The 27,473-nt window shown below is 39.5% G+C and overlaps 1 protein-coding gene across 1 annotated transcript in view; it reads left to right on the top strand.

Moving 5' to 3' along the window:
- The window catches only part of Cntnap5 (contactin associated protein-like 5), an 809,758-nt gene that overhangs the window by 667,107 nt on the left and 115,178 nt on the right, over window positions 1-27,473 (top strand). Inside the window, exons 15-17 of the mRNA XM_013521091.1 lie at window positions 7,370-7,497; window positions 7,673-7,843; window positions 16,851-17,069. Coding sequence (XP_013376545.1) covers window positions 7,370-7,497; window positions 7,673-7,843; window positions 16,851-17,069 — 518 coding nt within the window. The remainder of the gene's footprint in view (window positions 1-7,369; window positions 7,498-7,672; window positions 7,844-16,850; window positions 17,070-27,473) is intronic.

Here is a 27,473-nt window from a genome sequence, read left to right as displayed (position 1 = left end):
CTGGCAGAAGGGCAAGGTGTAGCAAAGTTGATCACTTCATGGCAGCTGGGTAATAGAAAGAGAAGGAAGACCCAGAGAGAGATACAGTATTTCCTCCAAAGGCATTCCCCCATTACCCATATCCTCTAACCAGACTTTCACCTCCAAACAGCACATTCAGTCACAGGCTAATCAATAGATTAATGGTCTATAAATGTAGCACCTCCATGATAAAATCATCTTACCAAAGTCATACTGTTGGGGGACATTACAGATTACACCAAGTGTACTGCCATCTAATAGTAGCTCTGGCCTCAATCCAGTTGGGTACATGAGCTGTTTGCTTTTCTATCTACTTGATGAATTTGATTACAATTATCATTTCTGGACTATTACATTTTTAATAATGTACAAAAAGGAATTATTTTCCTGCTTTTTCAAATTTTAGTTTTTTGTTCCAAAAGAAATCTAATATACTCTTACTGTAAAATATTTGAAATTACAGATAGTTTTCCATTAAAATGTTAGAAACTCCTACCTTACTACTGCTTTGAATCGTCTTAGGTCTCCCATATATAAAATCTTGTTCCCATAGATAATAGGTCTGTATATGGTATTTCTATGTATAAATTTTCCTCTGCATATACCCTACTTTTAAATATGTATTTATTTAGTTGTTACTACAAGTGAGACAATATTAAATGTATTATTCTGCAACTTGCTTTTCTCAGACAAAAATTATCTCAAAGATCTTTTTTGTCTTGGCCTATTAAAGAAGCATTAAAATGAATTCTGCCTGCCCATTTAAATTGTTCCACAGTATCATATAATATGATTGTATCATTACTTATTTTTCATTCTTTTCCTACGAATTTGATGTGGAATTGAGTTTTCACTATCACAAACAGTGTTGCAATAGACACTCTTGTGTTCTGACTTACACCATTTTCTAGTTTTCACATTATCATTACCACTATTGAGCATAATCCTCACTTAGAGTTCTTAGACCATGAACTTTCTGCATTGATGAGTTAGGCCAAACTGCTGAAAGGACATTGGTTTATGTATTGACCACAAGTGACTCTTCAGAACAGGTTGCTGTGACCTGGTAGGGAAATGACCTCTCCCTGAGGAAGTAGGGTTGCCACAGGGGAATTCACAACTCCTTAGAGTGAGAACAGAGCCACACAGGGAGACGAGAGACTAGGTCTTCTTGCTCAGCACTTTCTGGAACCCTTAGCCGGGTGTGGTAACCTGAGGGTGCTCTGCCCTTCAGCTCTTTCTCATTCTTTGTCATTTCTACCCTGGAGCTGCTTGTATGGCCTGTGGCTTGTGCTTGGCTAACAACAAATAAATTCTGAAGTCTTTGCATGTTCTTTTTTTTAAACATAGACTCTTTGTCATGTACAACAAGAAGAAATAATTCTATTGCCTTTTCATATTTGCCCTTTAAATTTTTTCTGAAAAATGTCATGAGCTAATGCATTCAATTCTGTTAGAATTCACACAATTGTAGCTATTTTGAGGGGCTGGTAGCACTGTCATTTTCTGGATGTACAAAGTACTAAATCTCTAACTGAAATTTTATTATGCAATGGGAAAGTCAAATCCCAGATCTGTCACTTATTAATATAAAACCTAAATCATTCTATCCTCTTGAAGCTTCAGGTTCTTATTTTGTTTTTTTAAAAAGTAGGAAGAATAACTGTCTCTGGGAAGCATTGGATGACTTTGCAATAATTTCTGCATCTAGCAAATGGGCTTGTAGTCTGTTCTCAAAAATATATGTCATCATTTTTATTATATTCTTATACATTTTCACAATATGTTAAATAAATTAAGAGGCCATATTTGCATATAGATATTAAATGAATATCTAAGAAAAATTCGTATATGTGAAGAATGTAGAAGTAATAGCATGTCAGTATGAAGTTAATTCAATATGAAATTCTGACCAGGGGTTGGAGGTGACACTGAGAACTCCTCACCTCGAAGTGGGGTCTCTCTTTGAAAGTCTAATGGTAAACATCATCTTTTAATGGACAAGTGTGCCTTGAGTAAAAATAAACCTAGAGATTGTGTAACTGAAGAGTCTGTGGACTTTCCAAACTCCTGCCAAGGTGACCCAGGTGTCCGCTCAGGCAGTGCAGGGCCAGAACATCACTGCAAATTAGTAAACTGAAACCTAATCAATTGAGCCGTGTCTGGTGTGGAGAAAGCCTGTGTGAACAGAATGGGGATGGTCAGCCTCTGACCTACCAAGGACAGCTCACAGACCCAGGGCCTCACTTTCGGCACTGTCCAGAGAAGATGTGGACTCGGTGAGGGATACCCGAGTGCCTACCCACCAGAAGCTGTTCTGTGCAGTGGAGCACAGGAAATTGTGCTGCTTCCTGCAAATGGCTTGGGAGCCGAATCTGGGTTCACATCCCAGCCTCTCCATTATCAGATGGAGCAGCCTATAAATGTCTCCACTTTTTACCTCAGTTCCCTGTCAGTCACAGTGCAGGTGATTATTATAACATCTTCATGTGCTTGTTCTCGAGATTACACAGGTTCATTTACGAAATACTGTTCCAGTAGCCCAGTGCCAGAGTAAGGAAAAACCCACTCCCACACTCAGCCGCAAGAACATGAGCTGCTCAGCTGGACCCTCAAGGCAGCATTGTTTTCCAAGAATAGCAGTCTCAAAATCTACCTAGTGTCACCTCTAACTCCACGTCATTTTCAAAAGAAAATTCTCCACTTTATCAAAGATGATTCTTATTTTACATGTATCTTATCATCCATTTCACTGTGTAAGGTACACTGGATTTCGGGCAGGGGGCGCTCAGTGGTAGCAGCCTTGCATGGTTTGCACAAGGCATTGAGTTTGATTCCAAAACTAAAAAGAAATCAAAGTAATTAAAGGAAAGAAAACAGTTAGACTACATGTAAGAGAGATAGACCTCTTAAAAGTTTTAAATAGTGAAAGGTGACTATGGTTCTCATTTGTGGGTCTCTTTCTGGAAGTAAAAAGAATGAGAAGAAAGGCAGGAGTGGAGAGATTGGAAGCAGGCAGCCAGTTTAGGTGACCATGTCCAAGCTCTAGGAAGAGACTTCGCTATCTCAAAATAAAATGGAAAGCAAGAATGTGAGGGCCAGGCAGTAGGAAGTAGACACACAGAGGTGACATTGGTGGAAGTTTCAGTGAAGAATAAGTGAGGAAGTAAGAAAGACAGAAGAAATGAAGAGCGGCAAGTTTATGACTTTAGGATGTAGGTGTACAGGGCAAGTCATTCACAGAGGAGGAGCACAGGCAGGTGGAAATAGCAAACACTCCGGCTTCTAGAGGCGATATTTAGTAGTCAATTGGTTGAAAATATGTTTAGGAAAAGTGTGCATGCCTGTGTGTGTGTGTGTGTGTGTGTGTGTGTGTGTCTGTGTGTGCCATGAAGACAACACTGTAAAATGTGGCAAAAAAATGAAGCAAGGGCAAGTTAGATGCTGATATGGTGTAAGGATATTACCAATTTAGTGAGAGAAGTCTCATTAGTATGGGAGGAAAAGACTGGTCTTCTGGGATGAGAAGGAAAAGGAAGCAAAAACAAAAGGCCATAAGAAAGAGAACACAGATAATTACCTTCAAAAAAATACTTTGGCTCTGAAGAGAAAATAAGAAATAACTAGATTGAGAGGTAGGGTAAAAGAAGTTCAAAATACAGGAGCTGAAAGAGCTGGGGTGGAGACACTGGAGGTGCAGGGTGAGTGGAGCCCTTCACTGAGGGAATGCACTGTGAGAAAGCAGGAAAGGATGGGTTCAAAACACATGATGAGACATTAGCCATAGATGAAGGGCAGATTCCTCAGGCCAAAACGAAGCTAGTCTCCATGGGTAGGAATGGCCTAATATTTTGTTTAACCTTATCACATGATTGAGTTCAGTTTCCTGTATACTATCTACCCAATTTCCAATGGGTAAAACAGGAATTTTAAGCATGCAAGTGAATTTATTAATAAATATCAGAAATCATTATATACCAGAAATTAAATTAGAACAGAGAAGAAAGGGAGGATATAGAATATTTAGGAATGATTTTTTAGGCAAACTGGGACTTGAACATGGTGAAATTTAGGGAGTTGGAGAAAATAAATCATTGACTTTTTTTAGATAATGAGAAAGGTATACTTTGAATCATCCAAATCTAAGTGGTGTCCATTCACTAGTGTATACTAATGACCCATAGTCTTGACTTTTAATCTGCTTGCTTCCTGACTAGGATTGATTGCAGCTAGGAAAACAAATGTTTCTGGTGTTCTTTGTTCCTATCCAGATTCTGTTTAGCAAATGATGCCTTCAAAAATCTCCATCCATGGTATCTTTAATCAATTTTATAACTGTAAACTCTTCAAGAACATTTTTTGTGGTACAATGCATTAAACTGAGGGTCCTGTGCCTTCTAAGCAGGTATTACTGAGTTGCATCCCCAGTCCTCCTCTTTCACAGGGTAAGGATGTTTACAAAGTGAGGACCTTGGCCCTCTTCTGAACTGCTTAAATTTCTCCCTTCTAATTGCAGTACAATGCTGTCTCACCATTACTCAAACACAACTCAGCTCTGTTATAAAGGACCTCATACACTGTTTCAGGGGAAGTAAAAGTTTGCAAAGTGCACTAAATCCAGTCTATAGCCAGAGACTGTCTGCCTACCAAAAGGAGCCACCACAATTTGCAAATTTTGGAGGGTACAGAGTCATCCTATGTAGTTCAGGTTGTCTGGACTCACTATGTAGGCCAGGATGGCCTCAAATTTACAATGATCCTCCTGCTTCAGCCTCCTGAGTGTTAGGATTATAAGAGTGTGCCACCATACCTGGCTGCAACATGTTATCATGACTAAAATCTACCACAACCACTACCACTATCACTACCAGTATTACCCCAAATATTCTATCATTTTTGAAATGTTTAAATCACATCTGTTATTTAAAATTTGAGTTAAATCCAATCTTACTTTTATTGTGTCCCAAAGTGTGTGAATAATATGCACCTTCCCCTCGATGGCTAGGTTGTACTTCAGCTGAACATCGCATTTACATGGCCTACTTAGTGTTGGTTCCCACTGTATTTTTATTCTATTTTTTAAAGAATTGCAAACTCTGCTAAGATTTGAAAATGAAAAAATCTTCCACTAATCTTCCACTGATATTCTGTCCTCATGAGTTGCATCATTACCTGTCAGTAATAGATCTGACTGCCTCACTTTAGGAGGGGTCTACTTTCTATCAGTCTCCCCTACCACATGCACTCACTGAAATAGTTTATCTGGCTCCATGTATGACTAGCACAGATTCACTGATTGTTATTACTTCCTTGCCTTCTGTAAACACTTAAATTCGTATTTGTTTCTGTTGCTTTAAACAACTGTGGAGATCAACTTCCTTTGCTTTTATATTTTGAAGTTATTCTTGGTAATAAGCCTTGCATCATTCTGCTAAATACAAATTTCTCTTTCTTATTTGGAAAAGGTTGTTACTCCTAGAATGGTATTTATTTGTGTCACAAGGATATTAAATTGATACAGACCGGATGCACCAGGATGCATGAGCATTTGATGGGCAGATTTCAGAACCCCCAATTTTCAACGTGGGTTTTGTCTCCACTCTACTTCAGAAATTTGAGATTTGCTTTAAAATTTCTCATCTTGAAAAGAGTTTGGAATGTAAAGATAAAGTTGCTCTGTGCCTATGCAGCATTTATAGAAGTGCTTTCAACCTGGAAATAAACCATATTCTAGATCATTTGAGTATTTCTGGCCTCTACGTATAGTAGTTAAATTATAGATTTTAGATATTGTATTTCTTGACTTCTTTTTAAGTAAGGGAAAGTGTCCAGGTGATTATTTGATTTATTTACTAGCCAATTAATATTTTTTTCTCAAACTTTCAGGGGCTATTCTATATTTTAAAATTTAATTTTCCACATTTGTTACATAATAAGAAATGTCCAACACAGAAACATAGCTGAATGCATAGAAAATAAGCTGGCCTGCCGGAGACCACAGAGTACTTCAGGGACGATGATGAGAACTAAAATAGATGTTACCATTACCATTTTGAGCATTTAACACAGACCGTGTATCATATTCAGTGATTATATAATCCAATTTAATCCTTTCCAAGCTTTTATCAAATGTATCTTCATTTAAACATTGAGCACACTAAGCATAAGAAGTTATTTTCCCAAAGTAACACAGACAAGAGCTGGAACTCAGGATTCCAGAAGAAACCTGCTTACTGTTAAATCTATGTCCTTGAAGCACATGTTATATTACTGAGGAATGCCAACGATGTGTCTTGATTCCTGCCGCTGTTGCCTATGATATTACCTAATATCTCTCAGCCTTAGTTTCTATACTTGTAAACAGGAATAATGTCACTCATAAAAGTATTGCAAGAAAAAGTTTTTGTATTCCCCTATCTATCTATCTATCTATCTATCTATCTATCTATCTATCTACCTATCTACTTATCTGTCTAATCTACCATCTATCTTTTCATAGTGCTAGAGATTGAAGCAGGCTTCCTGCATGCTACATAAGCATTCTTTTACTGGACTATATCCCCAGCTCTATCTCCTTGTATATTGCTCCTTGTATATTTCTGAATTTATACATTCAGTGCCAGTTTCTTCCTACCCATTTTTACTCTCAGCAAAATGGTATAATCTCACCTCACAGTTGCAACACATTTTAAGAGGGGGGGGAATAATGGCTTACTCCTCTTTTTGTAAAATTGTAAAGAAGTAGGTGATAAATTCTTAATTTGCATAATTAACAAGGACACAGCCAGAATCATTAACTACCAAGATCTTTCAAAGGGAGACCAAAATGAAAAGGAACCATGAGCTATAAAAGAAAGATTTGTTCTTAGTTAAAAGGTGATAAGAAACATTGAAGTCTGATGAAAGCTGTTGGCAGGCAGCTGAAACAAGTCTTTGAGGGGGGCTCTGGAGACAGATTGGTGATGCCTACTTGAAGTTAGTTACTAAGATCACCAATTATTTCTGGGGAATGGAGGCTATAGTTAATGTCACTTTGGTGCTGCACTGGGCAGGTAGGGTGTTCCCAGCCACAATACGCAGCAGCAATTTTTGTAAACAGTCTGTGTTTCTGCAGGCACCTGAAGGGAAGATGTAGAATCCAATGGTATTTAGAGGTGGGCTGGGGGTTTCATAATTGGCATTCCAGGCTCACATGCCCTTCTGAGATCAAAGGCCTATTACACCCCTCCCTCCCCAGCCCCACTGCAACCAGCCCAAGTCATTTGTGAAAAGAGGATTCTCAACATGTGATTCCTACATTACCCACATTTTCTTTTCTTTTTTTTTTCCTTAAATTTATATTTTTCAGGACAAATGATACTGGCTTTCTTTCCTTCAAAGACCACTTGCCTGTCACGCAGATAGTTATCACCGATACCAACAGATCAAACTCAGAAGCTGCTTGGAGAATTGGTCCCTTGCGTTGCTATGGTGACAGTGAGTACTAAATGGAGGAAGCTCTCTCTGCATTACATGAGCACAAGATGTTTTTAAATCCCTTATCCCTTCTCCCTGCAGTGTCCCCTGGTCCTAAACATTATCTCCCTGCCCAGTGCTTTTCCATATCCCCTTGAAAGCCATGACCCGTACTTAAGGATTTTGTCATTTGCAGGACATTTCTGGAATGCCGTCTCATTTTATACAGAAGCCTCTTATCTCCATTTTCCTACCTTCCACGCGGAATTCAGTGCCGACATTTCCTTCTTTTTTAAAACCACCGCTTTATCTGGAGTTTTCCTAGAAAACCTTGGCATTAAAGACTTCATCCGACTTGAAATAAGCTGTGAGTGTCTCATTTATGAATGAATGTCAGTGGTCAACAGAAGATGTAGCCTTGTCTTAGCCACCAACCACTAGTGCAAGTTTGTACTGTCAGGTTAACCACAGTGGGCTTTGGCAAAAGCAGCCGTGATAATTTCTAGTTTTTCTGAGTGTGTTATGTCTAGTGATTCCTCTCAGTATGTATCATTCTAAAACTCCCATAGATCCTACTGTAGGGCCCATGGTCTGAGCCGTGAGCATTATTTTTTCCATAACTTTCATTTTGCACACCACAGGACCATGCTTGTTACAGAAAATAGAAGTGATGAATATAGTGCTCTGTTCATAAATCGGATCTGCTTTTGTTGTTGTTTCTGTGCTTCAAAAGTAATCTCATAACTTATCGCTAGCAACGAGGAAAGTGTGACTCTCCTATCAGATTCTCAAGGTTTCTGCACTTCTTCCCCATCGATGGTGGTACAGTCACAGGAATAGATTCCAGGATACACATTTCCTTGTACACACTGCATCCCCTATGTACAGATTAGACTTGCTAATAATCATAAAGTGAAAAAAACAATAAACATGTGGATGGTAAAATGTTCTACTTTTCAACACTTTGTATGTGTGATCATGCCAATACAAATGAATTCCAGTGCATAAAAATACAGTGGTTAATTAATTCATCTTTATGAAAAGGAAGAAAAAAAAAAATATATATATATATATATTTCAGTAATAATAACATTAAAGTCCCTGTCCCTAGCCCTTTATTTCTGCAAATTTGTTGTGGACTATCAAATTGATTTTCCATATATCTTCTTGTTTAGAAAAAGTATCAATCACGGTTTTCTTCTTTTATTTTGAGCAAAATTTTTTTATTAATTTTAAATTATATTTCTTTTCCAAATAAATCTATAGAGGTGTAAGTAGGAAAGAGTTTTAAAATAAGGCTGTTCAGTAAAGATTTCTAAACATTTTGTTTCACAATAAATTTCAGAAATTATGACACTTTCTTAAATATTAATTCTAGCATCATCCAAATATCTCTGCAATCAAAATAATTCCACAGAAGTTTTTCACTAGAAAATCATCACAGATTTCTGTTCTGTTTTGTAAAAATAAAGCTCTGAAAGATTAGGAATTGCTTAAGATTCCTGGGAATTCAGTGTTTGTCTCCAACCATCACAGAGGACACATCTATTCAGGCATTCAATAGTAAAGTCCATGTAAACAATGGTAGCACAGGAATTATATAACAGAAAAACTTGAAGCTGACTTCTAACTCTTGAAAATCAACATTTATTTAGGTCTACATGTGTAAGAGCCAACAGTATATCTGGAGTTGTCCCTATTCCCCTCAGACCACACAATTTACTAAATGGTAATTAATAACATGTACTGACCTGAAGTTTACATATACATGTTTAAAATGTAAGAACAATTTTAACATCTGCTAAAATGTAGACCAACAACAAAAGCTTTTGAGGGAGGAATGTTTTATTATTGGGATTTCTTTGAATAACTGGAGAGTGATGATGACGTGCTATTGCTTTGGGGTACTCTGTCCTTTGTGCACACATTATGGCTTATAAGTTGGGTGGCCTGCCCCTCCACCTTGCCTTTACTGTGCCCATGGGTGGCTGTGATGACTTGTGTTTGTCACTGGATGCCGCATCTCTCCATATCTAATCATTGTTTCCTGTGCTGGGTGTGAGGCAACTGACCACATCACAGCACTGATGTCAGTGCATGGAATATCCTCGAAAGGATAAACATTGTCTCAGCAACAGAAATTGGGAACATAGTTGAACTACTGTCTTCTACTGCTCTACAGAAAAGGACAGTTAATGATTACTTGTTTGATCAATCTTGTATATCTCTATTTGTTTTACTGAGAAAAAACTTTGACATTATCAGTAAGTAATACAACAACCATGGTTAATTTCCTACAACTTTGTCTGTAACTCTGTTTTGTTTGTACTATTCTTATGCTATTTTGTTAATGGATGTCTGTCTGTTAATATGTTTTCCTTCTTTTATTTTTTAAAAGAAAAAAAAAGAAATTGGGAATGTGAGAGATTCGTTAAAATAGAAAATGCTTTGGCTAGAGGAGGTATCGGAGGTGTTTGTGGGAGTCTCCAGCAAGTTGTCAAGCAGCTAAGTGCTTCTTTTGCAACTGAAGCCCAGTGCGCACAAGGAAACAGAGCTTTTTAATTGGTAGTTTTAACCTCCTTTTACTCCAAGGAGTTGAACTACAAAGGGGAGAAAATGTGTGTGGTTCTGATATGAAATAAAATCCCTCCTGCCTAACTTGGCCAGGCTCAGAAAATGTGGAGTTGAGTGCTAACCACTTTATAATATGGGTAAAATGACCTCAAAGTAAATTTAATCAAAGTCGAGCCCTATGGCCTTTTGACTCATTAAAGCCATGCCAGATGTCATGGTATATTACCACCAGATAATTAGCCGTGATTTAGTGTTAATTACCTATCAATGTCCAACTTGTTTATTACTTGTGGTAGTGTATTTTGCCCTTTGGGTTGCACACATTCTTTTAAATGTTAAATTGGTGGTAAATTTACAACAGATTAAAAATCATTGCTATAACTGTGTGGGATATACTTCATCACTGGATTAAGGAGTACTACATAAACCAATACATTTTTGCATGAGAAATAGTTAAGTTGCAGAACTTCATGATTCCTAAATTTATCATTATGCTTATTAATATTTGGAAGGCAGCATGTCAGACTTGGGGGACATCTTTCATTTCTTATTTACAGCTACACTTCCACGATGAATTTTTGGCAGATAGAATTTATACCTGGAGAATTTATAGCAGGAAACCCCTATAGGCCAGCTACATAGAAAAGAGAAGTCCTTCCAACAGATGCAGTGGCTCAGAATGGACTTCTTTCCTGTCCCCAAGGAGTGTTCCTTTCCAACCATCTGAATACCAGCTTCCAAGGTTGATATACCAAATTGTTGGACAGGGAACAGCAGGTCTCCATGAAATTTTCAATCCATTTCCTTTTGGGTCACTTCCAGTGGAGACTCTTGAGTTGTATTGCCTTGGGATTAGTCTGCCTGCTAGGAAAAAAAGACAGTTCACCATTCTCTAGAGTCTTAGTGAATGTGATTCAGATGGGGTTGTGAAAAAAAAAATTAGTTTTGTTGGCAGTGATCTCTGTTGCAAGTAGAGATAGATAATAAGGACTTGTTGAGGAAAAGCAGGAAGGAATGGTCTGCCAGAGTCACCATGGCAACATGGAAAGAGCCTGGGTTGTAGAACCCAGTGTGCATTCAGGTGTATGCTCCTGGAGCTGATTTATGAGCCACATTAGAAATTTTATCACCTCCGTAGTAATTGTTTACGCAGCATGGAGTTGGTTACCCTCAGATACCAACCAGGTATACGTAGCTGCAATTAACAGAGAACTCACTGTGAAGCGGCAGATACAGGGAAGGGAATCCACTGGAACTGGGATACATGAAGAAGGCCAGATATAGGGCCGGCTGTATTTCTGAAAATTCAGCAATATAACACAAAGTATTAGTGGTCTGAATGACTTCTTTCTCTGCTCTGATATCTGAATATTTACTTTGGTCTAAGGCTAGCTGTGCCTTATGCGAGAGCTATGTCTTTGCCTAGTTGATCATTTCCATCCTGTGACCCAACAATCCTGAAAAGCAGCTCACCTGACAAGGAAAGAAAAGATCGATTGTAGAGTGTTTATGCTAGGCCCACCTTTCTGTCTGGGCATAGAGTCAGCTTCACCTAAACCCCAGCACAAAAGCAAAAACATTCTGGGTGTGTTAATGAGGCGGTGGTGGTGAGGAGATCAACAATGACTCTTCCGAGGTGCATTTTAGGATAGAAATGCATAACTTATTTGAAAAATCCCTGAAAATAGGAAAAGAACTAGTAAGTAGTTATTTATTTTTCGTGACATAGGAGTGTTTAGCAGTTGTAATCCTAGCACTGTTTGTGACCTAATGAAAGATATATTTCTATCATATTCTCTAAGTGATTGAGATTTAATTTTCTCATTTTTATGGCTGGTTTCTAATAATATCAGTTCAACTGGGCTCTATAATTCATTTCAATGTAAATTAAATAAAAACAACAGAATTTTCTTGAGTTGCTTAGTGAGAAAAAGCAAACACACACACAAGCACACTCAGAGTTACATTTTAGAATGCAAATGTGTTATATTGAGAATATGACCACATGTGGTATGATTTTGACTATGCTGCAGTCAGAACCACAGAAAATAGTACACATTAATACTACTAGTAAAATTCACTGGATTGTTGAGTAGTTACTAAGACTAGACACTCTGCTGAATTCTTTACATTAATTCATTCTGTTTGCAGACAGTCCTGTCTCTGACTATGACAGTAGTGCACCATGCATTGTTGCCCAATTCATGTCCAATCAGCAGATGAGGAACATAAACCCACAGACAACAAGCCTGCAGTTAATTGACTGTGGAAGACTGGAGCCCAGGATGCAACTCTACATCTCTGCTCTTTTGTGAGGTCCCTTACCAAATTTTGCAAAACTCTTTAAGGAATATAGAATGTTAAGAGAAAACAGAATTATTTACTTCCAGATGTTGAAGCCCAGGGCATTCAGGAAGTGTCTACAATTTTGCCCAAAACTATGTGTGTGAAAGACGAGAATCACAGTATCCTCAGAATCTCAAAGAATCTGTGTGTTCAAAAAGTGTAACCATTTTTTATTTAGCTTCTGTTTCTCATTTTGAGATGACTACATGTACAACGCTAATTGGCTACATTAGAGACTCGTACCCTCTTTGTCCATAAAAGGACCTTGAAGGCAAGCAATGAACTCATAGTTCCACTCCCATGAAGCTTAGGGCTGAGAGACAGAAAGAGAAAGAACATCAAGTGGGTGCTAAGGGAGTCCTGTATGGGGCACACTGGTCCACATATTTTGTGGCCAGGCAGTGGGAGAGCACCACACTGGAGCCTCTCTCCCATCCTCGCATCCCACAGTAGATGTTCTCTCAGAGGCTCCCATGCTCTGCTTTGCCAAGCTTCTCAGCAGTCAGCTGTGAGCTCATCCAAGTTCGGTCATCTTCAATTATCAGTGCCCAGCAGATGGCTGCAGAGAAACCCATCCAAAGGCCGTGGTGATGCCTTAGATTTAATTTTGACCATAAAGGAGTGAATAGTGAGAGAAGGCATCTGTTAGACACTTCAAGGTTCAGAAGCCAGAGGCCAAGTTCATGTGATAGCTAGTGCTGTTTTATAGCCTCCCCTGTTCCCACCATGGTCCTATGGGTGATGTTTGCCCCTCTGGCCACTGAGAGCTCATGTTCACTTCAGTGTCCTGCTGCAAGGCCGCTAGCTGTGCACTCGCTCACTGCTTCTCATTGAGATGTTCTCAGGTATCTGTAACTGCGTTCCAGGTTTTCACTGCTCTGCAAGACTGCGCAGGTTTTGAGGTTGAAAGTTTTGCCTTGGGGACTGGGAACTGTAGTTTTAGAATCAGATCTGGGGCCACACCACCTCCATTCAGATTCTGACTCCACTGCACAACCCGGTTCACAACCTGGACCTCTGATCTCTGAAGTAGCATCTGTCTCCTACGACTGCGGTGAAGCTTAAGTGAGTTAATTCATAAAAATGCTAAGCAGGTGCCCGGCTTATGGTAAATACTCAATAACTAGTACCTATCGCTGTTGAATATTCTTTTTCTAAAATTTATTTATTTATCTTCTTATTTTAAAGAGAATAGTAAAAAAGAGAACACTAGCAAAATACCAACAACATAGACAAAAACAAAAGAAAACAAAGACAATAAAATTATACAGGGTTTCAGAACAAAATGATAGGAATTAACTGTGGCTGTTATATTACATATTGTTATTTTCACCGAAGTTGCTCAGATTACCAGATGTAAGAATGCAAGATTGGTCAAACTATTAAAGAGAATAAAAAGTAAAAACCAAAAAAATTAGAAATGATGCAGAGTTTCATGGGACAAGATGGCAGGAATCCACCAATGGATTTTCTGATTCTCCTTCAGATCAAGAAGGAATGGCTTTAACACTGTTACATGAATAAAGGTAAATTATAACTTTTCAGAAATGGCTTTCTAAAGATTTAAAACATTTGGCTAAAAACTGCCAAAAACATTTCAAAACTGCATTTCATATGTGCAATCGGACAATGTTTTAATGAATAAAATTTTGATTTAAGGGTAGCATTTGGTGCTGAGTGCTAGGTCCACAATAAGTGAAGAGCTCCTCTGCAGTTTGCAAAAGGCCGAGGGGGAGACAGGCAGTTGACGATCATTGTACAAGAGGGGGACAAGTGGTATAGCTGTGCTAAGCACAGACAGGAAACCTACAGTGAAGGCAGGCCTGGGGCAGCCACAGAGTGTGGCAGGCCCTCTATGAAGATGTGCTGGCAGAGTGGAATTTACCATCCACAAGGCTATCATTGCAAGAAGGTTTTAGCAAGATCTTTAATATCTCTCCCCAAATTCTCAGCAAGATTTACCCTTCATTCTTTGCAGCAAAACAGATGTGAAGAGCAGGCATCACTGAGACATTTTAGTTTGAGACGAGCAGGACTAAAGGATGGCTTTGGGAGTCTGAATAAGGTGCTTTGTAAGTCATAGCCAGAGAAATGGAGTGAAAAACTATGGACTTCAGCAATGACAGTAGTAATTGTCACGTCTTGTGCACATACGATGTGCCAGGCACAGTTCTAAGAACTTCATGAGGATTAAAATATAAACAACCTGATGATTGGCATAGTGCAATGAAAACTTGCTTAGGAAAGGGTGACTCTAGAATTCCAATTTTCAGGCTCCAGTTTGCTGCTTCTCTTTAAGGTCTTCTAATTAAAAGAAGCAATTCAAATTCATGTCTCTTGAATTTCTCCTTATAGGTACTTCCTCTACTAGGGATAGCTTTCTGTTAGTGCTCAATGGTTGAACAGGCTACGACCCAGGGTGATGTTTGATTTCTGGCATCTCTTTAACTTGTACTGGCAATTGATTATGATGTTAAATGAGGACTTATTTCCTAATTTAGGGAGTAAAGGAAGGGGGACAGTGACATAAGGTACAGAGAGGCCAGGGAAGCTCTTGCACATGAAAATAGCAGTTACTCACAAAAGACTGTCTTCTTCAAACTCACTTTATATTAACTCGATGCTTATTTTAGATTTAGAAAATTCTTGCATAACAATGCAAAATGTAAGGCAATATGTTCAAAAGGGCAAACAAGTGAGAAATTCTACCTATGGAGTCAGAGTCTACTTACTGTCTGGGAAAATTGGAGGAAACTTTTCATACTTGTCTGAATTTCTCGCACCCATAAAGTAAGGATAATGATGTCTTTCACATAGGATGGTTTTACAGACTAAAATGAGAGAATATATATATTAGTCAGCTTTCTCATTGCTTGGACAAAATACCCGACACCTGCCACTGAGAAGATGAAATGTGGATTTGGCTTCTGATTGCTCAGTTCATGGTTGGTTGAAGGCACAGCGAATGGAGGAACTAGTGTACATCAGAATGGGAATGAGGACGTCCTTCTAAATCCCGGTAGCACTGAGGTCACTAGTAATAGTAACGACCACTGAATACTGGAGGTGTACATGTTCTGTGCACAATTAGTGGATCCTTAATTTGACTTTTTTGTTTTGTTTTGTTTTCCGGTACCGGGAATCAAACTCACACCTTGCACTTGCCAGGCAGGTGCTGTGCTGCTGAGCTAAATCCCCAGCCCCGGATCCTTAATTTGAACATTCAGAAACAGGGAAAGGACTTGGGCCCCCAAAGCAAACATGGCAGAAGGATATGTGGAGGAAAGCTGCCATGCAGGGCTGCCGGGAAACAGAAAACGGAGAAGATGGGGACGAGCACGCACTCCTGTAGGTCACTGTCCAGTACCTCCTTTCCTCCAGCTGGGCCCTGCTTCCTAACATGACTTTCAGGTGTAAACTCATCAATGGATTCATCTAGTGATGGTTATAGAATCCCCATGGCCCAGCCACCTCCCAAATGCCCTACCTCTGAACACATAAGACATTTTAGGTCAAAACCGTAACATGATAGTTTGTGTTTATCATGAAGGCTAATAATCAAGTTAGTTTTACCTACTATGATGTAACTTCCATTTTGTTCATTAATAATTTACAGCTACTACTGTCATTACTGACATCACCATTTTCACCACCACCACTACCAGTGATGCTATCACTGTGACTACTGTCATCACCACAATCACCAACACAAACTTTATCACCACCGCAGTCATCATCCACCATCTGCCTCCACCATGATCACAATCACCGTCGTCATCACCACCCCCACTATTATGAATGTCACCTCTACTACCATACCCTCCACCATCATTATTTCATCAGAAAAAGTATTATCACTTTTGTCTACAATCTGGCTTCTATGATATCCAAATTGTTTAGAAAGAGGGAGAGTCCCAGAAGGTATGATGTTACCTCAAGAGGCTCAATTTGCAGCAAAGTCTGCTTGGAGAAGGCAATTAAATTTTCTCCACCTCATTTTGCTTTTTAGTCATGGGAATAATATGGAGGATTATATCACGTGAATTCATCATGGAGGAAGGCAGTGGACTTCCCAGCCTACAAGGCTCCTTCCTGCATAAGAGGAGCTGCTTGCTAACCCTATGTCTACAGAAATACAGCAGTCCACAGCTGAACCAGAGAAGATCTGGGAAACTTAGAGCCAATGCACACAGGAGTGTTTAATCAGGCATAGGGGCCCAGATCCTTCTCCTATTTCTGTGTTCAAATTAAGGATCCACTAAGGGTGTGCAGAACATGTATATCTCCAGTATTCAGTGGCTGTTACTATTACTAGTGACTTCAGTGCTGCAGTGATTTAGAAGGACGTCTTCATGCCCATAATGACTTAGACTAGTTCCTCCATTTATTCCTTGTGCCCTTAACACACCAGTGGCTGCCTTCATCCTTCTTCCTGTTTCTCTGTTTGGTTCCAGCTCCTTCCGAGATCACCTTTGCCATCGATGTTGGGAATGGCCCTGTGGAGCTCATCGTCCAGTCTCCTTCTCCTCTAAATGACAACCAATGGCATTATGTCCGTGCTGAGAGGAGCCTTAAGGAAACCTCACTCCAGGTGGACAACCTTCCAAGGAGCACCAGGGAGACCTCAGAGGAGGGCCACTTCCGCCTGCAACTGAACAGCCAGCTGTTTGTAGGTATGGGATGTTTGAAGACATACTTTGTATTAAAATCCCTATAAGGCCACTCAGTGACCAGGCCCCAGGACAATGGCTTTTATTTTAGAGCTGAGAAATGATTAACATAGGTCATTATTTACAATCACAGATATCATTCTGCAAATTGTTCCTTTTGGGCTTCATTAGCCATAGCTGCAAATTATATGTTACCCCGTATTAAATTTTGGACTGGTTCCTGACTGTACATATTCTTTTTATATATATTGTCTTCAAATGTCTAGGGAAAGTTCATTTTTCATCATTACAATAAAAAATCTCCTCTTAAGAAGAGGAGATATCGGGGCTGGGGATTTAGCTCAGCAGCAAAAGCACCTGCCTGGCAAGTGCAAGGTCGTGAGTTCGGTTCCCGGTACCGGAGAAAAACCAAAAAAAAAGAAGAGGAGATATCAACTGGTTACACCAGTAACTACTTGGAGTAGATTCCTTGTCAGTGGGCCACCTTACCAGTGATGCCTGACCCCTGGTGACCACTTATCACAGTGTTATGAAATAGTAGAAACCCCTCAAAGGAATTTCTGATGTCAGCAATATGGTTGGGGGAAGGACTACTTATTTTAAGACTAGGGGGTTTCTTTGATTATACAGTGTCACTTAAGTAACTACTCTTGCATATACAGAAAGTAGTAGCCCTGATGCCTGGATAGACATCTCTTTGCTGGTCTTTCCCTCCCTGCAATTGAGAATCACCTGAACCACACTGTTCATGTGAACCAGTAGCTTGTCCCCATAATGGGACAGGAAGAACTCTGACCTCATTCCTGTGTCTGTCCTTTCCTTCATCCCATCCATGCTGATTAAGCATCTGCACTGGTCAGGCAGCCTTGCTTGGTTGAGAGGATTGGAAGATGAATTGAGAGATGTTACTTTTTCAAGAAGCTTATGGTCAGGTGTGTGTTTGTGTGTGTGTGTGCACACATGTGCTTGTGCTCACATGTGAGAGAGAATTTCAGACACACTAGGCCAGATGATTTACTGGACTGATGCAAGAACATTCTTACAGTTGTAATTTTGGATAATGCGCAGGGGGGAACTAGAAAGTTTTAATTTCAAAACAGAGCTTTAAATTAATCAGAGATATTGTACCAGTTGAAAGCTAAAAATATGCTCCTGTATAACTCTTGGAATTACAGAATTACAGAGCAGGGATATAAATAAGTGACAGAATTTGACAATCTGCTGGAACTTGACTTTTCTCTTCTCTGCTTCTCCTGTCCTCTCTTATCCTCTCCTTTCCTTTTTCTTTTTTCTCTCCTTCCCTTTCTTTCCTTCACATTCCCTTATCTTCCATTTTCTTATCTTTTTTTGAGATAAGATTTCACTAAGTTGCCCAGGCTAGATTCAAACTTGTGATTCTCCTGCTTTAGTTTTCGTGAGTGCAGTATTACTCCCAGCTTACAAATGGTTTTCATAGTAATTAAAACCCATCCTCACTAAAAGCACGTGCTGTATTTGCTTCTTATAAGCTCAGAATAAATTCTTCAACTTTTAAAAGTTAACTGAGAAAATCATCACATAATAGAGGTAATATTCATTCATAATCCTTCTCTCCTTTGTTGTGTTTCCCATGCCCAACAAAAGTTAAGATATAAATTTCTAAAATATTTTTGAGATTTTAGTACATTTACTTAATTGACAACTCATGAAATTGATACTGTTTACTATTAAAATACATTTTAAATATATATATTATTTTAATTCTACTTAAATCTCACATTTTCTCTGAGGAAGTTTGCTGGTCATCCTTAACACAAATTTTTTGTGGAATCAAGTAATCTTTTGCAATTTTCATAAATTATATTCCATGTTAAATTTGAATTTATTTTCATGCAGTATTAATGAAGTTTTAGGTGGTGGGAGATATAAAGTCAGAATAATTATTTTATCCTTTCATGCAAATTTTATGTAGCTATGAGATTATCACGTGGATTCAATATGTGACAAATTTTGTGCAAGTCAAAAGAGAAGGCAGGCAACTGTGCTTGTGGTGAGATTTATTTCTAAACATTTCTGTTAAGTTGATCACAAATGCCATGAGCTGCAGGGCACACTGACAGGTCTGGAGATGCTGCCTCGTGGAGCAGGAAGCAAGGTCAGAGCGGAGAGAGCACCTGCGCTTGTTGTATCTCTCTCCGATAAGTCCAGTCTCAGATGTTACTCTCCTTTATTGGATTTGTCTTAATGTACTTGGAGATAAAAGCATACCGTTGGAGGTCATATGAGTCTGTTGGTTTAAATTACATTGTTGAGTGCTTGGTGTGATATATGTATTTTTAAATGTCAGGGCCAAAATCAAAGAAAACACCTGAATTCCTAACATTTCTATTTTGTATAGTTCAGCTCTTCAGTAAATAAAAATAAATAAATAAATAAATAAGCTCTACACAGTCATAACAGTCCAAATGAAGAACTGCGGTCTCCATTATTCAGAAACTTAGAGATGCTGGATATTAATGTTTGCTAGGCAGGAAGAGATATTGTTGCTGTGTGCTAGGATAAGCAGAGTGTCACATAAATATTAATTTGGATATGTCCGCCTAGTTATCTTTGGCCACGGAAGGAACACTCAGTCCAAACAGGCTGTCATTCAGCGTTGTAATTATCGGACAACTGCTGGGGTGATGAGCGCTCGCTCAGGATCAGACACAGGCTGTATTGTGAGATACAATGTGGCTCTCAGCACTGCCCTTGGTATTGAAGCATTGTGACAGGCTGAGATGCGGATACATGAGTCAATGTATGCTGGATTCCCAAAATCAATACTTTAATTTCAGGCTGTTTTATCATCATGTTAGGTACATTTGCATCCATAGCATTTCATAAGCTGAATTGGTTTAGCACAGTGGGAAAATTTTCCCAATGTGGACCTTCTGAAATGTATGAGCTGAAGTTCCCTGCTGTCTACTACAGATGATAACCAGGGCTAGCAACTCATCTTGCCAGACTGATCTTTCCAGACTTAAGATCTGCTACCTGCACACATTGGGAGTGACAGCCATGCTTCTTTTTATGCTCAGGTGTAGATAACAGTGTGGAAAGTGTCTCATTCTTTATAAATTTGGTATAAAATCTTTCCAAGCATACTGCAAGTATAGAAGGAAATTTGTGAAAATGTGTGTGTCTGAGTCCTGTTTAATGACTTTACTTCCTTCTTCTCCTTTTTGTTCCATGGACCAATTTTTCCCCTCCAGCTCAACTGTTCTACTGGTGTTAAAATAAACTGAATTGATGCCAAACTTACAATCTCTTGAGAAAATACTATAACAACTTGATAAATAGTAAAAGTTTAAAAGTTTCCAAAAATGCAGCTTCTGTTTTTAGGAGGGTAGAGAATTACTAATCTCTGATGTCCATGATGTCCCTGATGAAGGTATGGAGAATGTAGAGCGCATGATAATTTTGTTCTGGGGCACATCATGACCTCATGGTCTGTGGCATGACCAGCCTCATAGATGAATGCCTGCCTGCTGTGCACAGACTAGTAACTTACTTTTGACTTCATGAATGTCTCCTGAGGACGGCTGTCTTGATGCAAGTAGCAGAGTCTCCCATTGGAGAGGACATGATGTTCTTCACTGTGTTCTGTTAACATTGGGAAATAACGACAGCATCACTTCTTATTATGCCAGTGGTGAAGCAAAGAGTGAAGCAGTGCTGGGGATATAGCTCAGCAGCACAAGCTCTTGCCTGGCAAGGACGAGGTCCTGAGTTTGATTCCCAGTATAAAAAAAAAAATTAAATAAAACAAAAGAGTGAAGCGGTATTTGTCTTTTCAGCATTTTATCAGTTTCTGAGTATTATAATTGGACAAAAAGTAATTGTTTTAAAAGTAACATAATGTCAAATATAACAGAATCGTATTTCTCAAAAAAAGACATGTGACTTCAGTTGTCCTCTATAATAATTATATAAGGGAACTTGTTCTAATTAGTTTAAGAGCTTGGTAAAAAAAAAAAGAGAGAGAGAGAGAGACATGTCCCATGAGAACTTCAGTTAGTTGCTGCATAAAAAAAAAAAATCCTAAAAATGTATACAATAGTATACAATAGTACTCAATAAATTCTTCACTAATATGGGGAAACTAAAATTGTTGGCAGTTTTACATGGCAGAATAGTGGTCATGAGGTTCTGGGGAGAGAGAAAGACAGACAAGTCAGTTAAAGGATACATAATTGCATGTATCTTTTTATGACCGGGGTCTCTCTGTGTAGTTCAGACGGGCCTTAAACTCACTATGTAGCCCAGGTTGCTTTAGAACTCACAGCAGTCTTCCTGCCTCAGCCTTCTGAGGGATGAGATTACAGGTGTGCACCACTACACTTCACCATAATTACATTTAGATTAGAGGAATATATTCTGTGGAACAATAGGGTGCCTGTAGTTAGGAAATAATGTTTCGTATATTTTACATTAGCTAGAAAAGCAGAATTTGAATGTTATCAACACAAGACAATAAAAAAAATTTGAGGTGCTAGAAATGCTAGTTTCCCTGATTTGATATTATGTATGGTCTATATTTATCAAAATATCATAGCATTCCCCATAGATATGTACTGATTTTATAAACCAATGAAAGCATTTAAAATGTTTCTTCAACTAAAAGTAATGAAGAACCACCCAGCTGTCCTTTTAATACCTACCTCCTAACACAACTGTATCATAAAATTAAATTCTTATAGCTTGTAGTCTTCAAAGACTATTGGTAATATTTTTACATTCAAGGAAGTGAGTGATCAAATCATGTTTCTGTGAAAAATTATTTCTTAAAATTTGAGAATTGCATGTATTTAATGCAGCTTAATAGACAATTTTAGTCAGTCTTGTCCCTTAATGTTCAAACAAAAATTTGGAAATGTTTAGCTAAAACCTGTTCTATTGTATTTGAAGCTCGTTTCAGTAGGTTCCATTGTGTAATGGTTAGTACTCTGGACTCTGAAGCTTGTTTTATTATATACATCTCTGTTGGACTAATATTGAGTTACTGGAGCAGATCAGAGATTTTTCTTGTTTTGCTTGACTTTTTTTCTGGTAGAAAAACATCAGGAATAACACTTTTTATGTTGTTTGTTTCATTTGGACTTTTTTTTTTTTTTTTTTAAGGGGAGGATGGCCTTATTTTTTCTGCAGCCCAGGAAGATAGTCTCTGAGAGTAAGGAAACACAAATCCGACGTTAGAAATAGTAATTTGATTCTTTGGGACATCTAGTATTCTCCATTTATAGCAGTACAGAAAATAAATAAAATACCACACTATATACTTGCATTTAGGATCATAACTGTTCAAAGACACTCAAGGCAGACTTTTTTAGAAAATGAAACAGTGCGTCCTGTACATTAGGCCCCACTCTGAGGAATGGTAGAGAAGGGAGAGCTCAAGTGTCAGTTTCCCAGAGCAAAGGTGCCCCTGAGCTGCTGTGACCAGGACACGCTGAGCAGCGCAGGGAAGCCCCAGGCTGGTCACAGCAGACCCATCCTGCTGCTGCGGCGGGGCAGCTGCTGCTCAGTGAGCTCAGCTTCTGAGCCCATTAACTTTCTTCCAGTCTCTGGCAACACTTTGCTAACTCTGAGGAAAGAGTGGGAAATCCCTTGAGTAGAGCAGTGGATGGGAGATGCGGTGAGAATACTTCACAAAATGTTAGTGGCAGACTGTACTCTCCTCCCATCTTGTTAGCAAATTTCTTATTACCATGGGAGGAAGAGATTGAGTTAAAGCTTCTGCAGTAAGAAAGGTTATTTTGTAGAAGAAGAGGTAAGAAGGTCCGTGTATGAGTTCAGGTTCTGACTTCTTCACCCTGCTCTGGCTAAAGAGCAAGGACCGTGATCCTGGCCCTGTCCACCTATAAAGACCTCTCTAGGCTCTGAAGGATTTTGCCCAGGGTGCCCTTCAGGAATAAGCTGGTACTGCACGGCTGGGCATACTGTCCAAACTTCCATTTTCAACTTTCAGGGATTCCCGTTGGTCTCCGAGGAATCCTGACCAGGTTGTCCTGCCCAAGAGACTCCATATCTGGTGTCCAGCAGAGGCCAGAACAGAAAGGCCCAACCAGGGGGGCCTCTGATGTGTTATTTTAGCCCAAGCAGTCTGGGGTTGTGGTAAGCTGTGGTCACGTGCACATGGCTACTTCTCCCTACTCATTCTTGCTTGCTTTTTCTCCAGACCCCAAGTGCGGCTCCTAGGGAATCTTCATAAAAAAATCCCACTCCCTTAATTCCATCTCATCTCAGAGCCTGCATCCTGGAGAACCAAATGTGAGTCAGGGTTTTGTTTTTTGTTTTTTTGTTTTTTTGATTTTTGGTTTTCGTGCAGCATACATACAAACATTTTAAAAATTGAATTAATATTATTATGCAAAATTTATTCTTCTGTGTCCTCCTCTCCCACATTCCTTGAAATATATTTTTTTCAGTTAATGTGCTCTTTACAGCAAGTTTGCTTCTTTTTGCTTCATTACCTTCTGAAGGCCCTGTCCCTCTAATTAGAATGAATCTACTCCCACACCTTATGTACCAGGCAGATGCCACTTCATTTATAATACAGATTTCTGATGATGCTTATTAACTTGTTCTCTTAGGGCAATCTATTCTGCATCACACACACACACACACACACACACACACACACACACACACTTCCATGAGTCCACCCCTCACATTTCACTGTGAAGGCTTGATTGTTGCCTCTCTCCCTTCTACTGGTTTCCTTCTGAGCAGATATACTTATCAAATTTGTCTTCACATCTTCTGGGCCTAGTGTAGGTTCACTGATATACCATATTTTGTGTTTAACAAATATCTAATAAATTCAAGAAAGTTAATGAACTCCAAGCTCCAAATTCTGGCCATTCCACAGTAGCTTTATGGTTTTAGGAAGCTTATTTAAGTTCTCGGAGACTCAGTCATTCCATCTGACCACTGAGCTTAATAATAATCATTGTAGCCAGGCATGGTGGCACACGCCTGTAATCCCAGCCCTCGGGAGGCTGAAGCAAGAGGATCATTGTGAGTTCGAGGCCAGCCTGGACTACAAAGTGAGCTCAAGGCCAGCTCAAACTACATAGTGAGATCCTGTCTCAAAAAGACAAAATAATCATCATCATCATCAATCATCATCATCATCATCATCATTACCTCCCAAGCCAAACCCAAAGTTGGAATGAGGCAATGAGCATGGTCTTCTCCAACTTAGGATTTCCTGGCAAGGCTGCTGAATGTAGGCACATGCAAAGACCATTTCAAATGGGAACTGATTTGTGCAACACCTCCCTGGAATAATGAAGTACTTTTCTCTAAATGGGGGTGCCTTAGCACTTATAAGAGACACTTGATTGTTGTGATAATTCCAGGAATTCAGATCCTTCCCTATACTGGGTTTTACTTCTTTTTCTCACCAATCTACAAAGTGTGCCTGATATGCAAATTTCTCAAATGCTGAGGGCAAGGCTTTTAGAAAGGAGAGTATCGAAACTGCTATAACCTCAGCCACACTCTCTGAAGACAAAGGGATTTTCAGAACCATATTTTCAAGTTGTATATGGGTCACACGCAGAGGATCCTGAGATATTACCATATCATATTGTTATTGCTAATATTTTTTTGTTTGATAAAGAAAATGGGGAATTGCATCTGCTCTGGTAGTGAGGACAAGTCCCCAGGCTGGAGATGGGCCCTCCACTTGTGAATCAAGGACACTACTCATTTCAGGGCAGGACCCCAAAGCTGACCATGCCCATCACACATTCCTGGCAGCTGAGCAGTCATATTCCTTCCCTAGTTTTTGCCCTTCTTTTGGGATGGGTTGAGAATAAAGCAGCAGCATGAAACCAGATCTTTTTTTTTAATCAAAGCAATTTTCTTAAACAAAATATATCCTTCATTTTCCCAGAGATCAGCCTCTTCCTCTCTTATTTTCTTATTCAAAAGGTTATTTTAAAAGTCAGTGACTTCTTCAGTTGTGTTGATATCATTTGCAGTGCTGGGCAGGGGGCAAAATTTTGAGTCATCTTTCCCTTCTCTTTGCTCTGTGTCTTTTTTTTTCACAGTTGGCTTCTACCACTGTTTATTCAACAAATGTTTTCTGAGAGCATGCACTGTTATTAGCCCTGGGTCAGACAAGAGGAACATGGAGATGGGTAAAGTCCATCTTCTATTTAAGGAGTGCAGGCTAAGGGGGAGATGCTTTGGAGTTCTAAACAGTTCCTATATGCTATAGTCTGTGAGATGGATATTCAAAGTAGTATAAAGAGGGCAAAGGGATCCTGCTCTTCACTCTATGTGGAGAGCTATTTGATATTCTATTTCTCCTATGATAAGTAATGATTTCCTAACTGTGTTCTTTGCCACTATTGTGGAAACACTCTAAAATTTAGTCTGTGAGGGTGTGAACTCTTGCAAGGCAGCCTGATTGAATTTGTGTATGTGCTTTGTTTGTGGGAAGCAAATCTCTTTGATTTACCCAGTCCCTTGCTTATTCAGATTTCTGAAAGTAGAACTGAAGCCTAAATGGCCCTCAGAGATGCTATACTTCCATGCCCTGCTTCCTGCTTGGAGGCCCCACAGCAAGGCCACTGTTGGTAAGAGCTTTATGACCTTGCCTTCCCTGCCAACACATGCATGGGACTGGAGCCCACTTTGAGCTTCCAGCTATCCTGGAAAAGCTACTTGGTCCTCTTCTTCTGTTTTCCACTCCCCACCTTGCACCCTGTGCCCCAAAACTTATATTTTCAAGGATTCTCTCCTCATTCCCTTTTATCTTCTACCTCTATGCTACCTAGAAAAATGAATTCATCAATAACTGAGTATAAGGGCTACTGTTAAGATGAGGTTGCAGACCAAAATAAGATTTAAAAAATGGGGCACCCATTAAATCCTAAGGCTTTGTGCCCAGCAACTGGGGCAAGTAGTACAGAGATGTGAGCTTCAAATGTCTTGGGTGGCCCCAGCCTTATGGCTTTGATGGCTGTAGCCCAAATGGCCATTTTCTTAGGCTGACTCCTCCCCCTGCTAGTGGGTTCCCTCAGTAGAAGGCCCACATTCTTGCACATTCCTGCATCTCTAGCTTCCAGGGCTCTTCATTGCACTTTGGCTTCATGCTCACACCTCCCTTCTTCCCCCTCTCAGGGACACATTACCTAGCCTCCCAGGCCTTCTTTTGAATTTTGAGTAGAAGCCTCCAATTACCCATAACTCTTGCATTCTTCATGCCTATAAAATCAGCATCATGACTGTGACACCAAAGTCTTCCAAAAGCTCAAGCAGTAATCAGGGCCCCTTGAATCATGACTATAGAGGTCTTGCATACTTGGATGGCTGAGTACTATCAAATGAATCTCAAAGAATCAATTTTCTAGAAAGCCCTCTGGAGCAGGAGGCCCAAGGGCTCTCTTTTAAAATGAAAGACAGTATGACTGAACCTGAAAAGTGTGGTGTCTTGTTGATTCCTGACATTTCGTTATGCCATCTTTCCTACTGTCCTGGTCCAAAATATTTGGCTTTTTAAAATACTAATATTTTCTGCAACCATGATCCCTAAAGCTTTAACTTTGCAGGTCCTTTCTCTCTCTTGAAACTGCAAACTTTTCACATCTGCATTTTGCTCCTGCTTTTCACTGTTGATATGGCTAAAAGCATCCAATAGTATTCATGCCATAGCCTGAATGTTGGGATGCTTTGAAATTTCCTGTACCAGATAATTAGTCTACTTTCTTAATAGAAGTTTCCAGCAAAGTTTCAGGAATGGGAAAAATGATATCAAATTTTCTTTCAGGGTGTAACACATGGGCCCTGCACTCCAACTGCCAATGGAGTTTGTGTTTCCAACTGAAACCTCCTGAACTTGGCCTTTGAGGTCCACATACCTATCACCATTCTGGTTTTCTGAGTTCTGATCAGCATACCACATCAATATCTGCTTCCTCTGCTTATAGCATTCTAATGATCCCGAGGTATCCTCTCCAATCCATTACTGTCTGCTCTTGTAAACCATTTCCAAACAGTTCTGAACCACATGGTCACGTACAGTCATATAACAGCCCCACTTTCAGTACCTAGTTTCTTTATTCATCACTTGCTTGATTCTGGGGCAAAATACTTGACACCTGCAACTTAAAGATGGAGAGGATTATTAGGATTATTGCTTTCAGAAAATTCAGACCATTTCCATTGCCTCCAAGGCAGAAAGGCATGGTGGAAGGGCCTGTCAGAGGAATACTGCTCACCACATGTCAGCCAGGAAACAGAGGAAGAGATGAGGAGATAAAAATAAGAACATGTTGGGGCTGGAGATTTAGCTCAGCGGCAAAAGCGCCTGCCTGGCATGCGCAAGGTCGTGAGTTCGGTTCCCGGTACCGGAGAAAAACCAAAAAAAAA

The sequence above is a fragment of the Chinchilla lanigera genome, unplaced genomic scaffold, assembly GCF_000276665.1.
Source record: "Chinchilla lanigera isolate Chin_1 unplaced genomic scaffold, ChiLan1.0 scaffold00058, whole genome shotgun sequence".
NCBI lineage: Eukaryota > Metazoa > Chordata > Mammalia > Rodentia > Chinchillidae > Chinchilla > Chinchilla lanigera.
Note: the sequence above shows the minus strand (reverse complement) of the source record. Positions and strands in the feature narration are given on the sequence as shown.